The sequence below is a fragment of the Ptychodera flava genome, chromosome 15, assembly GCF_041260155.1.
Source record: "Ptychodera flava strain L36383 chromosome 15, AS_Pfla_20210202, whole genome shotgun sequence".
Lineage (NCBI taxonomy): Eukaryota > Metazoa > Hemichordata > Enteropneusta > Ptychoderidae > Ptychodera > Ptychodera flava.
This window is the reverse complement of record NC_091942.1, coordinates 39,262,959-39,279,152: the sequence shown is the minus strand read 5'-3', so window position 1 is coordinate 39,279,152 and position 16,194 is coordinate 39,262,959. Positions and strand designations below refer to the sequence as shown.

Genomic DNA, 16,194 nt, shown 5'->3' with positions numbered 1-16,194 from the left:
ATCAGGTAATAACCAATTTATCATATACCACCGCTTAGAATTTTACATAGGAAAGGAAAGATCTTAAATTTTGAGGCTTTACTTTTATTCTGCTTTGTGCATAAGTATGGAAATATTTGTGTGAAAAGACTTTATTCATAAGCTATATGACGTGTTCGCAGATGTCAATACCACGTGCGACAAATCCTTGGTACCTCAGTGAACACTAGAAAGATAGATACCGAGATACAAAAACAGTCACATGAGATGAACTTTTAAGGTGCACTATGTTATTATTACAATCATAACCAATAAAAAACTATTCTTTGCTGTAAATCTCTTCCAATTTCAATTGCACTTGATCATCGTATGGATCGGAGAGAGGCGGCAATATCTTACATTTACACTGAGTTGCCATGCCGACAGGTGTCACACGTGCGACATCGTTTTCACACCACAAGCTCACTGCCTTGTTTAAAGATATAGACATTTGCTGTGTGAATGGTAGAATGTTTCCTAGAGTTTGTCAAAAAATTTCAAGAACTTCAATGGAATAACCAAGGATAACATTACAAGATTCAACTTATCATTCCCATATTTATTTATTACCTGGCATATCTTTGTTCCTTAATGCCTTTAAACAAACAATTTTTTATGTTGGCAACATCGCATTATGTGTGAAGAGCGGCAGCCATTTTGTTTGTTTCCTTTGATTACTATCAAATTGCATATGTAGTTCGGGAATCAAGATTCCAAAACTGATGTTTATTCTGCATATCCATGTGTTTACCGTTAACTACGCCTGATATTTTCTGGTAAACGTCACCAGAATAGAGTGATATGGGCATGGGTAAATGATAATGGTGGTTAAAAATGACATACTATCACCGTCCCTCGTGGGTGGAGGGACGGTGTACCTGCCATATTTCATAAATGAGAACATACTGCAGATATGGACATCAGCATGTACTGAATAGCGTTTAATGCCATCCATTCCTTTAAAGGCTTGATATCAAATTGGAAAGAGCAAGGTAAATGTTACTAGAGAAAATATTATCACTATTTTTTTGAAAACTGTATTCAGTGTACTTTAAACACAAAAGTAACTGTAAATAAATGTCTCTATGAATATCAGTATAAAAATACAAAGACTGTTTGAGAAGAATGTTTTTTTAGAATTTTTTGTAAATATCACGAAATGTTCTAAGAAATACAAACTTAGAGGTGCAAAAGAGGCCAGCATTTGAAATATTGGCCACAACTCTTAAAATCATCCATGATAGCAGGAGGTTGCATAAATGTATATGACAACATAAAATTTGTGTTTCTAACAGAAAAGTTGAAAAGAGAGCTTGATTTTGTAAGACATGTAAGTTCACCAGTACAAATGCCCCATGGGAGACTAAAGTGTACAATTGAGCTAAATATTTTCATTTTAGAAAATTTTTAGAACAAGGTTAGTTTGAGAACTGATTAATATTGAATGTATGCAAGTGCATCGTAATTTTGAGCTAGAATAAAAGTATTGGCCTTGGTGGAGTTTTGATAACTCCATGCCTTCTACGTTTTCATTCTCCACCATACACATCATTATTCCAGTATGCAATGTTTCACAACAAGTTCAAGCTTTCCACTCTTCATTGTAAAGTCTAATGATTCTAGCACTATCATTCAGAAATCCACGTGTCATTAATACACCTAAAACTACTTGAAGGGTCCGACACTTGTGACAATCAATGTGTTACCGGAAGCAAAGCTGAAATGATAAATATCTTTGGTTTTGCAAAACTTTGAACTTGGTTATCTGTGAAAATTGAGTCATAAAGTTTAAAGATACGACGTGTAGAATGTACACTCTTGTAAACATATTATAATGCCCTTAATCAAATAAGGACTGTAACAGTATTTCAATACTCTGTCATTTTAGGAATTTAATTATTGGCATACCTATTCATGTAATTTGTACTGACATGAAAAAGGCCTGATGAGCACAAGTTACATGAAACCAACTTTGAAAAGCACAAAAACACTCTTTATAGCACGGTAAGCAAATGCAATGATATCTTTGTCATAAATACTTCCACAGAAAGTAATTTTTTCATGCAGTAAATATGACCTTTCGAGGGGATTAGGAACAGGACACTTTGACATATTTTTCAGAGTATTGCGTGAGATGTGGCATCGAACAAGAAAAACATTCACTTCATCATTCTTCTGATTGGGATGTTTTGTGACGTGTACTGATATTTGATATACTGTCTTGTAACATTTGTCACCAAATGGACTTGAAACTCCACAAGCAACAGCTCTACTTGCTATTTGAGGTAACAATTGCTCTGTATCTTGAGGACTTCCCAGTGTCTTCGTCTAGGAAAGTGGAAAAATAAGATGTTCATTATTAGCATTTTTAATGCAATTTTAGTACACGTATGCACCAAGCACATCAAACGTATTTATATTTGACAAAACAGTTTACAGAAATATCAAAAAAGGTTACAATAACATGTCTCTTCTTGTAACTCATGATTAAAATATTTCAATGTTAGTGAATACTGTCCTCTGTTTAGGATTTTAAACAATACTAAACTGTTCCAATTTATGTATCTGCAATGAATATTCTCTTGTGAGTTTCTTTTCATCATCCCGAAGAGAACACTACATGCATCATGATTCTGTGAAGACAGCTGACACCATCATACCAACTCATGATCTGTCCCGGTCATCTCCAAAATTGGCGTCGCTATACCATTATATTTTTTCCTATCATTAGCCAATCAGTGGCCAGCGCGCCATCAGTAAAAATACCGTCAATGACGCTGTACCTTCACTAATGTGTGGCCAGGTCAGGTAATTGGTTGTTGGCATGGAGTTGTTGGCAAATGGTTGATGATGTAGGAGCATGAGGTGGGATATGGACCCAAAGAACCCAAAAGATGATTGAAATTCTAAGCTACAGTATAAACTGCCTAAAGATAGTTCAATGTGGAAAAAAAGTTAAACAATTCAGAAATAAGAATTAAGAGTCCAAAATAGTAATGACGCACTTCCCTGCTGACCTGAGTGTACGTGAAATACACAACCTGCTGTCTGTAAATTAAATGTATACCAAGTGAACATTTTAAGTCACTTTTAACTGTTTTTAATGGAATTTCCAAAGAGTCCTATGGAAATGATGAAAAACGCTTATCTGGTCTTGTGTTTGTAAAACCTCGTGGCTGATAATTGTCATAGTATTGAAAAAAAATTAAAAGTGAAGAAATTGCTGTTTTTAATAGGCATATTTTCCTTGAAATACATGACCGTGTAAAGAATATATGCAAAAAGTGTTTAAGTTAACTTTTAAGTGTTAATTGTTTAAGTGTTGGGCCGCAGAGATGCGTCGGCTCCCAGCGGCCTAACGTTGCCCTGGCCGGCGGCGTTGGGGAGAGGCAAGGCTCAAAACTTGTCTTCTGGTTGGGGGTCCGACTTCCCTAACCCTAACTTAAACCCTAACCCTAACACTAACCCTACGCAGGACGCAGGTCGCAGTTTGACAAACACGCGCTGGCCTTCGTAAAATTGGGAAGTGATTATTATAAAATAGGTTTCGGTGGACACGGCTTTTGAGAGTTTCTCCCCTTTATTCAGTTATACCTTGCTGGTGCGCTCGTTGTTGACTTTGTCAAAGTTAATCCAGTGATAATCTCGTGACAGCGTCCACAGATTAGTAATTTACCCTTGCTAACTTTGGCAAATTAGGCACTAAACCTCATCAGATAATAGACTAAATTACCACCTTGCTTGCTTTGGCGAATTAGGTAATCAAACTGGTCAGATACTAGATGCAGCATGCTGATTAAACGTTTACGCAAGATTGTCAAGGGCAGTGCAAGACCAAAACACCAAAGTTTGGTAGAATAAACCTTTATTAGCAATACAACAAAACACCTACCCACCCCTGGGGACGGACACATAGGCTATCCCCTATGGTACCAAACACTAGCGCACACAGAGTGAGCAAACACAAAGTGAGTACCCCTAACATCAGCTCAGTAGTCTGTAATAGATCGTAGTCTGCTAAGAAACCTTGGAGAAAGGCTTAACACTGTGGCTATGCCGCTAAGTCCCTTGATTTTTGTCACAGCTCAAAATCGTTCTCCTACATCTCAACCTGAACCATGAACACCCCCACCAGTTTATGATATGACCCATCACAATGGCATGACCTCAACGGATCTTGACAGACGGAAGTAGAAGTTGACAGACAGAAGTAGAAGTTGACACCAGCATACTGGTTTTCAAATCTATAAATAGATTTCGTGTCGAGAAGGTAAAAACTGCATTTCCTGGCAACCCCCGCATGCGTCCATTGTTACGTACGCCATACTGTGTTGAACACTATATTGCTGTATACTCTTCTGCTGCACCATTCACATAACTTTTTCGTGTATTGTCGTTGATCTGTGTCAAAAATATTATAAGTTGTGATAGAGGGGTTTTGGCAAAACATTTGGCGTTGCACATTTCATGGGAATACGGATGTTGTTTGTGAAATAACAATTAATCACGCTGTATTCTGCCATAATGTAGAACGGTTGTGTGGCCACTCTGTCAACACACATATTCAAAATCGCGTACCATTTTTAAGTCTGGCTCAGACAACCGAACCCTATATACTGCTGTGATCCCAGAGTCTGGCTTGAAGTCCTGCGAAATATAAATTGTGTACCTTCACAGATCGTTCAGAAAACCCTATTTTTATTGTTGATGGCAGCGATCAAAAATTCTACCTAATCTGTCATAATGTCAAACAGTTGTGTTCAGAAAACCCCATTTGCATCGGAGATGGCAGCGATAAAAAATTCTACCTAATCTGTCATGATGTCAAACAGTTGTGTGGCCATTCTGTCAACATACATTTTCAAAATCGCGTACCATTTTTAAGTCTGGCTCAGACAACCTAACCCCATATATTGCTGTGATCCCTGGAGTCTGGCCTGAAGTCCTGCGAAATATAAATTGTGTACCTTCACAGATTGTTCAGAAAATCCTATTTTTATTGTTGATGACAGCGATCAAAAATTCTACCTAATCTGTCATAATGTCAAACAGTTGTGTGGCCACTCTACGCAACATATTTTCAAAATCGCGTACCATTTTCAGTCTTGCTCAGACAACCACAACATAGGTATCACTTTAAAGCTCTGACATTGCCCTTACTTGTTGCAAAATGCCATACACGTACCAACACGAATAATCTTGAAAACAGTATTTCTAATAGACATGACAAACATCTACAAAATGATTCTCGGTACTTGAGAGAAATCGATAAACTGGGGGTAGAAATGAATCATAAATATTTTGAATATTTTTTCACATATCAGACTCGTTGTCGGCCATGATATTCTGCAGAACACGTGGATTATGTTGACCGTCAAAATTTGTCAAAATTCATAAGACAGAGGCTTAATAAGCGGCCAAAACCTGCCGACCTGATTATTAACACCAGTACGGCTATAGAGTCATCTGGCATACAGAGTGTCAATTGTAACATTTTATTATAAACCCATTAGCATTCAGATACCTACTTCTGTTGATGTCACTATCTGCACTAAGACAAAACCATGTAAGCATATAACTTCTATGTTACTTTCAATGCTGAAATTATAGCCACACACTGTTATTCTTCGGGCAGTCGTCTCTCGAACCCTGCAACACAATGGATACACACAGACATTTTCCTGTGATATTATATATTACAATTGGCTTTTTTAAGACATGCAGACAATTGATAACGTGACATTACAGCAGACAGAATTGATTATAGTGTAACCAGTTTCATGTTATTGAGATCATGTTTGAAATTGCAAAAACATTATTACATTTATAAGTGCTATTATCAAGTAAATAACATATGTATAGCAATGCATTCAGAACACTTGCACCGAGACTTACAGTGTTTTCATATGAATGGAGTGCTCAGGTAAAAAGTTTCCTGAGTTGTTCATTTTAAACCACAAAGCACTCACCTTTGCCAGCAAATGATCATTATTGACAAGGGGTTATGTTAGGGATGTAGGGAGGGACTTTTAGGCATATGTCGTAACTGGAAGATTTGAGACGTACAGATGCGCTCTCATTGTTGTGTACAGAGAATGAAAATAGAGCATGGCCAACTAAGTACAATTAGTCAGCAAAATTGCATGAAATATCATCATTTGTACCTTATGATTAAGGTAACTTATCAGAATTGAATTGAATTAAACATTAGCAGGCATTGAGTTTCAAGCTGTAGGTGTTTGTTTTTTGGCGATCTCATCTGAATCAAGCCTACTGCTAGACATGTAATTAGTACACGCATTCAAAAATGTGCACCTAAACCACAAGTGTAGCCAACAGTACTACAAGGCCTGCTGTTCTTGTTATCTTCATCAATTCCATCTACCTTAGGTAGAGTAACATTATAAAGTTTGTTTTCAGTGCCCAATTCAAATATGCAACCGCAACACAATGATTCAGTCATGAAGTTGCAGAGGAAGTTTTCAAAGAGTTTTGATCACATAATGCAATGAAAATGTACACATCCTACACAAATATGATACAACTTGCTCGACAGAAAACTCACAATCAACTCAACAGATGATTTGTGGTATGAAAGGGAATACTGGTAATCAACTAATATCTAACGGTTATCATCATTGGTCTAAGGCAAGAGTAATGGATGGTAGATATCGGCACATTCAATCTGTTACATTTCATGAAATCATTTTCTACTCTCACCACACTGATTATTTTGCAAAAGTTAATAATTGTGTTGTAATAGCAAATGAGCATTGAACAATGGCAAATGTTATCTGTACAAGCTTAACTGTATCAATTCATTCCATTCGTAAAACAAAGCTTGTTAGCTCTGTACAGCAAGTACTAACAACTGTGTTTTTATCAACTTAACTATCAGTGTATCATCAATTTTACACTTAAAATATAAAATTTATCCACTCTTTGTACTGTTATTAATGTTTTTGAGAGAAAATGATAATAAAAAAGATGATGTCAGAGGTTGCTCAATCACACCTGAAATGTATTATCTTTCTGTTTCATGACATGTAAATTTATATAGCGAAAATTTTGATAAGAATTATTGCTATAATTTACAACAAGATTTGCTCTGTAATGTTCAGTGAAGTAGATTTAGCATTGGACCCTGTCTCTATGCATGGCAGACCCAACACACAGATTTGACAGAGTCACAGTACCTGACAGGTTCAAAGAGATCATCCATTCTGGAAAATGTTTCTTTCACTCTCTTCTCTGTAAAACATTATTTGACATACCTAACTCTGATTCCCATATTGGTTTCATGTGCTGCAGAGAATACCACATTCATGAATAAATCATCCAACATATGGCTGTTAAGTTCACCTCTTGCATGGTGCTTGCATATATCAATCCATGTTAACAGTGTGGTGATGTGTGCTGGACAATGATCTTTCACATGCTACAAATGAACAAAGTCAAATGAGAAGAGACATGGTGTCAATGGTGTCAAAGGTCATTTATTGTAATCACGCAACTCAACACTGTACAACCCTTTTATGATCTATATACTGACAATTGCTTTGGTATAATTCTGTGAGATTTAAATTGACATGATTGAACTTTTAATTATGTACTGTAATTGCTATGATGAACCATACATTGTATTTGAGAACAAAACTTTGCAGCTTTGGTATTCTGAGACAGCAAGAAAGTCAGCATAAGATGTTACATGGAAATTAGCTTGCTGCACAAAGTCATGAATATGCCTACTTCAGAATAAATTGTTACAATCTGGTTAACTAATTCAGTGATCTAAATGACCACTGAATGAGTTATATTATAGCAGTACAAATAAACACTTGTGGATAAATGCATGCACAGGAATATGCATTTTTCTATATGTTTAAGGTTTTGTGAATACTATGGTCTATATGATTCCCAGTTTTACCGAGTTCAAGCCAGGATGAAAATTCACTCTTGACCCTGTCAACATATTACAATGTACAAACTTAATTTCTGGGATCCATCCAATCATGTTTTCCTTTTAAACACTGTTTAAATCACTAAATATGTACTACTACACCAAAATTAAACAAACTTGACATTCATGATGAAGTGAACCTCACAATAAATCAACATTAAGCATATGAACAGAGTTTCTTCAACTGTACCCTGAATTGAGTGAATGCTCTTATCATGCCTTTCACACCACAAAATGGTCAAATCGTGGACGGTCCCTACAAATTCTAAGCAACACCATCATAACATAAATATTGGATCGCCTTGCCATTAGAATTGATTAAACTAAGTGCAATCAGTGTTTATAGAAGTAGAGGGGGTTGTTTATTATTCACCCATAGGTTCTCTGCACAGTAGACTGGAAGACCATTTAGGAAAAAAAACTTTTGACTGTGGACAATAGTCCTTAATCCTGACACACATTTTGGTTCCAAATATTGAAACTTAATTAAGTTACCAGACAACAAGAATGAAATCAAATGAAAACATGAATATATTTCCTGTTAATCAATAAAGTTACAAAACATCAAACAAAGTTAACTCTTCAAAACTGGGCAAATGCAAATTTCATCATCATTTGACTTAATACAAATCAGATCATTCTCAGGCATTGTAATCTGAATGAATGGATTCTGACCGGTGGTTTTGAGGCAGCAATCCAATTTTGGAATACGCCGGATGATATTGGACTGATTATAACAAAGTCGATTATTATCTGCATCATCATCTTCATCATTATTGTTAGTGTTGCTACAATTACTATTGTTGTTGTTGTTGTTGTTGTTGTTGTACATAAATTAAGTGAGCTCTTCAAACCATCATTTCACGATAAGAAACAGCAACACACTCCGATCATCACTGAGTGTATTACACACTTACTTTTGTAATAGCCCAACTGAGTTCCTCATGTTTATCATCTTCAATGTTGTACTTATCAGTAAGGGACTGCAATAGTTGTAGAAATTTTTTCCCTTTGATGTCAATTTCCCCTGAAAGTAAATAAAAATCCTCATATGTAAAAATACCGTCAAGGACAGTGTGCTCACATTCGGTTTGAATTGGTCCATTCAAGAAATATTTAAACCAGAAATTTAAAACAAAATGACAAAAGCAAATAAGGTCTGCAACTTAGGTACGCGAGGTCATCTTTAGGAACATGCACATCAACTTCTATAGCAATAGGACAAGCAGATCCTACATACATAAGCAAATGTCAACAAAAAAATTAGCCAGAGAAGGCTTGACAAAAAGAAAAGGTTGGAAGAGTGGGGAAAAAATAAAGAATGGGAAAAAAATGTATAAGGGATCTGGTAAAAAGTAATGTTACCTCATCAATCTTCTAGACCCTACCCCCTCCTGAATATCAAATCACTGGTATATTCATACATTTTAAATTGGATGAACTGATCAAGGCTCTAACATTTTGAAAAGCCCTGTTATCACTTTGGACATTTATTTTGAGTTGCCTTGACCTAAATATTGGCCTAACTTCTGGTTTCCACTTCTGCCTGACTAACTCAGGGAACAATAAAGTACAAACCTTAATTTCTCATCACAATTTGATTATTGTAGGTTTAAGTAATTGGCATTGGCACTAGGGAAACCTGACATAGATTACGTGCATGTGCAATTTCTTCGGCCATAATTGGTGAGTTCTAACTAATTGAGGCTCTTGTCCCATGTTTGTTAAGAGAGAAAGAGACACTTATAACCACTACAATAGGTCAATGTACTTGGCAAAGGTGATAGGATGTGAAGCCTTGGCAACCATAGTAATCATGTTAAGCTAGAGGAAGTTAACAAACTACAACTATATTTGGAAACTTAAATATCTTGACTGGTTCCCTAGAGCTTTTAATGGACTAAGATATACAATGCAAGATCCGAGGTACATGAATATTCCGCATTGATTAAGGGTCATTAGCATAGAATTTTAATACCGAAACAATGCTCATTAGTGTAATCTGCATATTTGAATATCATTATATACTCGCATCTTGCACTAATAGGACTAAGAGGGGGGTAGGGGTGGGGGAGGGGGGTATAGAGAAAATCATGAATGAATGATGAATGATTCATAAGCTGGTGACAGTTTGACAAGACAACTGTGAACAGATTAAACTATACTTTACATTGACTGTAAATTATAGAACATTTACCTGATACAAAAGACACAAGGATATACAGTGCTACAAAATACAGAGTTGTGACTTTATGACACCCATATTATCCTCTGTCGATACTCTCACTAAAACACAACCTAGGTGTTTGGTGTGAGAGCTCGTGTCCAAGGTGGCAGTCTTGAGGATCGGGAGGAGAACTAGACTTGTTATGAAAGAGGTAGACAAGGAGAGAAGCTTGGATTTTGGCTAGCAACTAAAATCCTTGGCAAAAGCCTATAAAAACAATAGGCAATATTCTCAGCCATAGTGACATGCCATTGAACACTTATAGGCAAGAACTTTGTCTCCCGAACAGCGCCATCTACAGCTAAGCTGAATGGTACAATTTTAGCATTGATCAAGTGACAACAGCCTCTGTAACTGATAAGTCTATCAAAAACCATGGATTTAAGTTGATATGTGCATCACAATACAGTATAATACAAACCTGTACAACTATTGCAAACACAAAAATGCCTTACAAATTATAGCTAGATCAGAAATCAGTCTTTCCAAATTCATGTTTTGTCACCAACCACCAAACCAAAGTTGGGAGTCAGACAGAAATAGAAAAGAAAGGTTCCCTATATTGCACAGTGTCTAACAGACTTTCTCATCTCACTAAATGACATGAATGTGAGAAAAATTCAGACTTTCAGTTTGGATGCATGGAATAGACTAGTAGCCTAGCCTTGCAATGCTGTCAGATGAATATTGTTTTTATATGAATATTGCTTTTACATGATCTGTAGTTCTAACAAAATGAAAATATAACTGACACCTCAAAGTGGAAGTTCTGTCACAAAAGTTTGACGATATGATTTGACAACAAATGGTAAGATATAACATTGGCACAAAAGGGCGGAAATTGAGTTTTGATTAGATTAATTTTTGTTTCATTTTCATTTCATTTTCCATTTTCTTCATTTTATTTGATATTGATTTTGCTTCAATACATTATCATTTTACTTTTTTGCTCATTTTGTTTTGTATAACCTTTTCTTGTCCAGTCATACTTTTCTTCCAGATCTTGACGGAACCATGACCCCATAATCACAATAAAAGATACCTTCCCTATTCCTGGAGAAGGAATTTTCCATTTCTTGATGAAAAATTAATCAATCAATCAATCAATCACTTTAACACTCAACAACACTTAGGGAGTGTGGTAAAGCAAAAATTGCACAGCTCAAAGCTGTATGAAATACTATTGGGAAAGAAAGTACAAGATACTATTCTGACTCTGAGTAAGATGTAGATGAACTTCTCTGTTTCATTCAAATCATGATCAAAACTAGAGTCATTCAAACTAATGAAAGAAAAAGAATTTCTCTGTTAGTATTGCATTTTGGACATGCCATGAAAAAGTGAAATTAATCCTCAATTACTACTAAGTACTTACAGAACCCTTCATTTGCAGGTTTTTCGGAATTTACCTTCTACTTAATTCTATCTGTCAGCTGTGATCAGATATTCTAAGCTTTGTCAGCTACTTTTGATCGGTAACAGTTTGGAACTTGTCGCCAGAAACTGTTTCGGGCATACATGGAAACACAACCATCTACATGTATCATGATATAAAATAGTATGTACGCGTGTAGCTGTGGGTCCATAGCTGTGGTGTTTTCAGACGGGATTCCTGCTTTTTACGGGCTAGTTTTGACTTTTAAAATCGCAAAAGTCAAAACCAGCCCGTAAAAGGCAGGAATCCCGTCTGAAAACACCACAGCTATGGACCCACAGCTAGTACACGTGCAAATACAACATTCTCTATATCATTGATTGAATAATCATAAAACAACAATATTATTTGATAACGATCGAGACTCTCGCTTGCTAAATAGTTACGCGACCCACCGGGTTGGCGTCCAACTTTCTTAGAGGGACAAGTGGCGTTTAGCCACATGAGATTTAGCAATAACAGGTATGTGATGCCTTAGATGTCCGGGGCCTCACACGCACTACACTGAAGGAATCAGCAGGCGTTGCCTCCCTGGCCGCCAGGCCTGGGCAATCCGATGAACCTCCTTCGTTAAACAACATTTAACAAATAATTTTGTCTCACCCAGCCTGAAAGTTGAAAAAGGAGAAAAACAGGGCTGTCACACGTTCTAAGTCCTAGTCTGTTCAATCTATATGTCAATGACTTGAAAACAAGCCTAGACAAAGTAAATAATGAACCACTAGTGTTGAATAAGACTCCAATTAACTCATTATTTTACGCTGATGACCTTGTCTTAATCTCTACTTCAACAGAAGGTTTGCACATTTTGCTCTAATTTGAAGTGGGATAAATCAGCAATTGAAAAAACTCGCCTCAAATTTTGTAAGAACACTTTATAGCGTGATAGACAAGCTTGTAATGCCACTGTGAGGGGTGAACTAGGACAATTCCCACTTCTACTTGAGATAAAACTTAATATTGTTAAATATACTGGCTTCACTGTACAACTTCCACATTGTAATCTTGCTAAAAAAGCGTTTCTGGAGCAAATGGAGTTAAACAACACTAACAATAGATCCTGGTTTAACTGTTTAAGTGCTTTAATTAAAGAAAATGGAATGGACTTTCTCCTTGATAAAGCTCCATCACTTAAACACTTAAGTTATAACTGGATTAATGAAAACAAATTTAACAAACAATTATGAAGTCTTTTGGAAAAATTTGATCACTGATGAAAAGTAAACTAAGAATGTACGCCAAAATAAAACAATAGATTAGAACCCTACTTAACACAGTTACAAGATGAGAAAAGAAAATTACTCACCAAACTTCGCATTAGCAATCATGATCTAGCAATTGAAAAAGGGAGACACACTGTTCCAAAAACCCCAATTACTGAAAGATCAGTGTAACACCAACAGTATTGAAGATGAAACACACATTTTATTAGACTGTCAGAAATACAAAGTCCAAAGAAAGAACTTTTTCAGTAAAATAAATTTTCCGAACCATACAACTGAAAATCAGTTTATTTCTCTACTAACAAAACAAGAGTTATCTTTTAATGAACAACTTGCAGATTATATTTTTACTTAATATAAACAAAGAAATACCTCATTATATTTATTATTAGCTTGCAGATTATATTTTTACTTAATATAAACAAAGAAATACCTCATTATATTTATTATTAGCTGCTATTATTATACTGTATTACTTTATCTTTATTGGAGAAATATTTGAACTTATTTTTATATCACACTTTTACTGCCACAAATGTATTGTAAATGCTATATTTACAAGCAAGCAATATTATTATTACTATTACTAAAACAAGCATTGTAAATATCACATATTTGGTTTCGTCCCTAATAACCCTAAAAGAGATGTTTCCTGTCTAGTATCCCCTGTGCAACCATCGCTACATGTCCAGTTTATATTAAAATGCGACAAAAAGTGTCTGTGCTACCTTCAATGTGTTTGTATATTAAAAGCGGAAACGCGAGAACTCACCTTTTAAATCGCTCTTCACCGCAGTAGGGATGTTGTCGTGACGTCCAAATGCTATGCGCAACAGAGCTGCATATTCATCTACAGAAAACTGGGATTTATTGGTGATCATGCGACGGTCCATTTGCTCTTCACTGGAAAAAAGCCAATTTGAAATTATCTCAACCTGATCATCATCACACAAACCACTCCGATGCTGAGGTCTATGCAACACTTGCATGTTGAAGTGATAACACTCGAAGCGAAGCCTTTGAATATGATGCGTTTCCCACTTTGATCCAGAGGGATATTCAATGTGCCGATGATGGTGACCCTGGCCGCACGGTTCAGAGAGATTGCACGACCCCATTTTATATTGAGTGCACTCAGAATGCTGCGCGCTGTCATGACTGTTTTGGTTCAACATCAACTCTTCTACTTGAAGTTGTTGCAGTGCATTTGCGAGCTCAACAGAGTCACCTCCGTGACACACGTTTCCATTTTGTTCGTTCGACATCTTGTGATACTTTCACTGCCGCTACTCCCAATAAACTGCCATTCTTCTTTACTCCTCACGCCCTCCCCTCTGAGGTTTCATTCGCCGGATTCTCTGATGTGACATTTTCACGAGCACTTGAAACGTGGGATCCCGATCGCGTGCACGTGTGTGTAGCACTACTACAACATTCGTTGTGAACACGTACGTGGTTTCAGCATAGGATACTCTTTCGGATTCGAATGAATATCACAGTCAGAACTTCAAAATGGACATTTATAACCCTTTCGGGTAGACGAAACTTGAGAATACCCGGGGAAAACACTTCAAAAGTTATCATATCAACCCAACTTTCAATGTCAACACCAATATTCACAAGCATGAAGAGGCTCGAGGGCACAGGTGTCCGGAGTTGCCGGTGTACATGCATAGACAGAATGGGCCATTCTCTCTATGCATGTACACCGGCAACTCCGGACACCTGTGCTCGAGGGTGTGCTTGACTTTTTGCAGGTCCAGCGCACAGGCGTGATGTTTTCTGGGTAGTAGTATAAGTGTAGTTTATGCTACGTTCCGACGCTCTCTTCCGTAGCCTAATCACCTAATCAGTGATTAGGCTACGGAAGAGAACGTCGGAACGTAGCATAAACTACACTTATTCTTGACCGCGGAGTGACGTCCACTTTCACCTCACGCACGCGAGTGAGGTGAATTGGGATTTGACTATACAGGACAGTGAACAATGCAGAAATTATGTGACTAAGTACAGAACTTAGTGTTTATTACCGACATAATGTTGAAACTTTGAATACTGTTGTAAATGTTGAAAAATCCACACTTCATATTTTGTTCTCACGGCAGTGTGACGCAAAAATGACGTAAAAATCCGCAAGTTCCCGGATGTCCGCGGTCAAGAATAGAAACTACCAAGAAAACATCACGCCTGTGGTCCAGCGTCCTTCACTGCTGGCCACTCAGAGCCCGGACTCAGAGTGACCATTATTCTTGGAATGACAATCTGAAGGAATAAATTTTCAGCCTTAACCCTGAACTATTCCAATAATAAATAATCTTATCCCAAAGTAACGGCACCACCACACATACTGTAATTATTCGTCACAATTTAGCAATAACTAGGATGAAGCAACCAAAACTATAAAATTGTATCGATATGCACCACAACCAAATCTGAACGAATGTGTACTTGTACACCAGTCGCTTGGAGAGCTATTCAGCGCTGGGACTATTCGCCCCATAGACGAGTGTGCAGAAGCGAGTATTTCTCGCTTCTGCACACTCGTCTATGGGGCGAATAGTCCCAGCGCTGAATAGCTCTCCAAACGAATGTGTACTTGTACACCAGTTGAGATGCTTGCTGGCTAAAGAATTAGTCTGCCAAAACTAGAACAAATGAACAAATGCATATCAAATGTAGAATGAGGCAAAGTTAATCTTTATCAGTAAACACACTTGTAGGAAAGGCATTTATTTAGATGGATCGGTTTACATTACAGTTTTCATGGTTTTGCATTGCTAATAAAGTGTTGGTTTTAGGGAGCATTCGCTATTTACAGGGAGGGGGGTCGGTGGAAATCAGGGGGGGGTGACTTTTACGAAACCGTCTTTTTAAGGGGGTCAAATTTTACAATCAATGATTGGAAGGGGGGTCAAATTTTACAAAGGTTTGTATGGAGATATGGAAAAAAAATTGACTTTGGAATTTCACTGAAATGTTGCTTGGTCCTCCATACATAATCTATGAGTAGTCTATAAGAAGCTATGAATAATTTCTTTTAAATACAAAACTAGCTAAATCTGTGTATTTATAGACTCTTGATTATTGATATTAATGTACTTGATCAGACTAAGGTAGTTACCGGTGCATGTGTGTGAAAGAAATTTGATTTTGGAATACATTGTGGTATGTGAGGTAACTTTGAATATATTTTTACAATACAAAACTAGCTATTAAAATCTGTGCTTTTAAAAAGTTTGACAATTGATAGTAATGTACATGACGGGAATATTATATTTGAAAGAGCAGATCTGAAAAAACAATATGATATTGGAATTTCACCCAGTGATTA

General features: G+C 36.7%; 1 protein-coding gene across 6 annotated transcripts; it reads right to left on the bottom strand.

Moving 5' to 3' along the window:
• Positions 1–556: 556 nt before the first annotated feature.
• Positions 557–14,446, bottom strand: LOC139152160 (uncharacterized). Of its 6 annotated transcripts, XM_070725274.1 has the most exons (7): positions 13,636–14,442; positions 8,896–9,005; positions 7,293–7,456; positions 5,547–5,667; positions 4,894–4,963; positions 2,679–4,419; positions 557–2,346 (listed from the first exon to the last, which is right to left on the bottom strand). In XM_070725274.1, the coding sequence occupies exons 1-5, from the start codon at positions 14,126–14,128 to the stop codon at positions 4,919–4,921; spliced, it is 933 nt and encodes a 310-aa protein (XP_070581375.1). In that variant the 5' UTR covers positions 14,129–14,442; the 3' UTR covers positions 557–2,346; positions 2,679–4,419; positions 4,894–4,918. The 6 variants fall into 6 exon arrangements, with proteins under 6 accessions (XP_070581375.1, XP_070581370.1, XP_070581374.1 ...); XM_070725269.1 differs by lacking the exons at positions 2,679–4,419; positions 4,894–4,963 and adding an exon at positions 4,597–4,665 and having other exon boundaries at positions 13,636–14,446; XM_070725273.1 differs by lacking the exon at positions 2,679–4,419 and having other exon boundaries at positions 4,597–4,963.
• Positions 14,447–16,194: the final 1,748 nt, after the last annotated feature.

Excerpts from the sequence above, each read along its gene's own strand:
- LOC139152160 (XM_070725269.1), bottom strand. The coding sequence starts at position 14,128 with ATGTCGAACGAACAAAATGGAAACGTGTGTCACGGAGGTGACTCTGTT. Across the intron at positions 4,666-5,546 it reads AGATAGTGACATCAACAGAA|GACTTCAAGCCAGACTCTGG; the intron begins GTAGGTATCTGA and ends TATATTTCGCAG. Across the intron at positions 2,347-4,596 it reads CTGAGCCAGACTTAAAAATG|ACGAAGACACTGGGAAGTCC; the intron begins GTACGCGATTTT and ends CCACTTTCCTAG.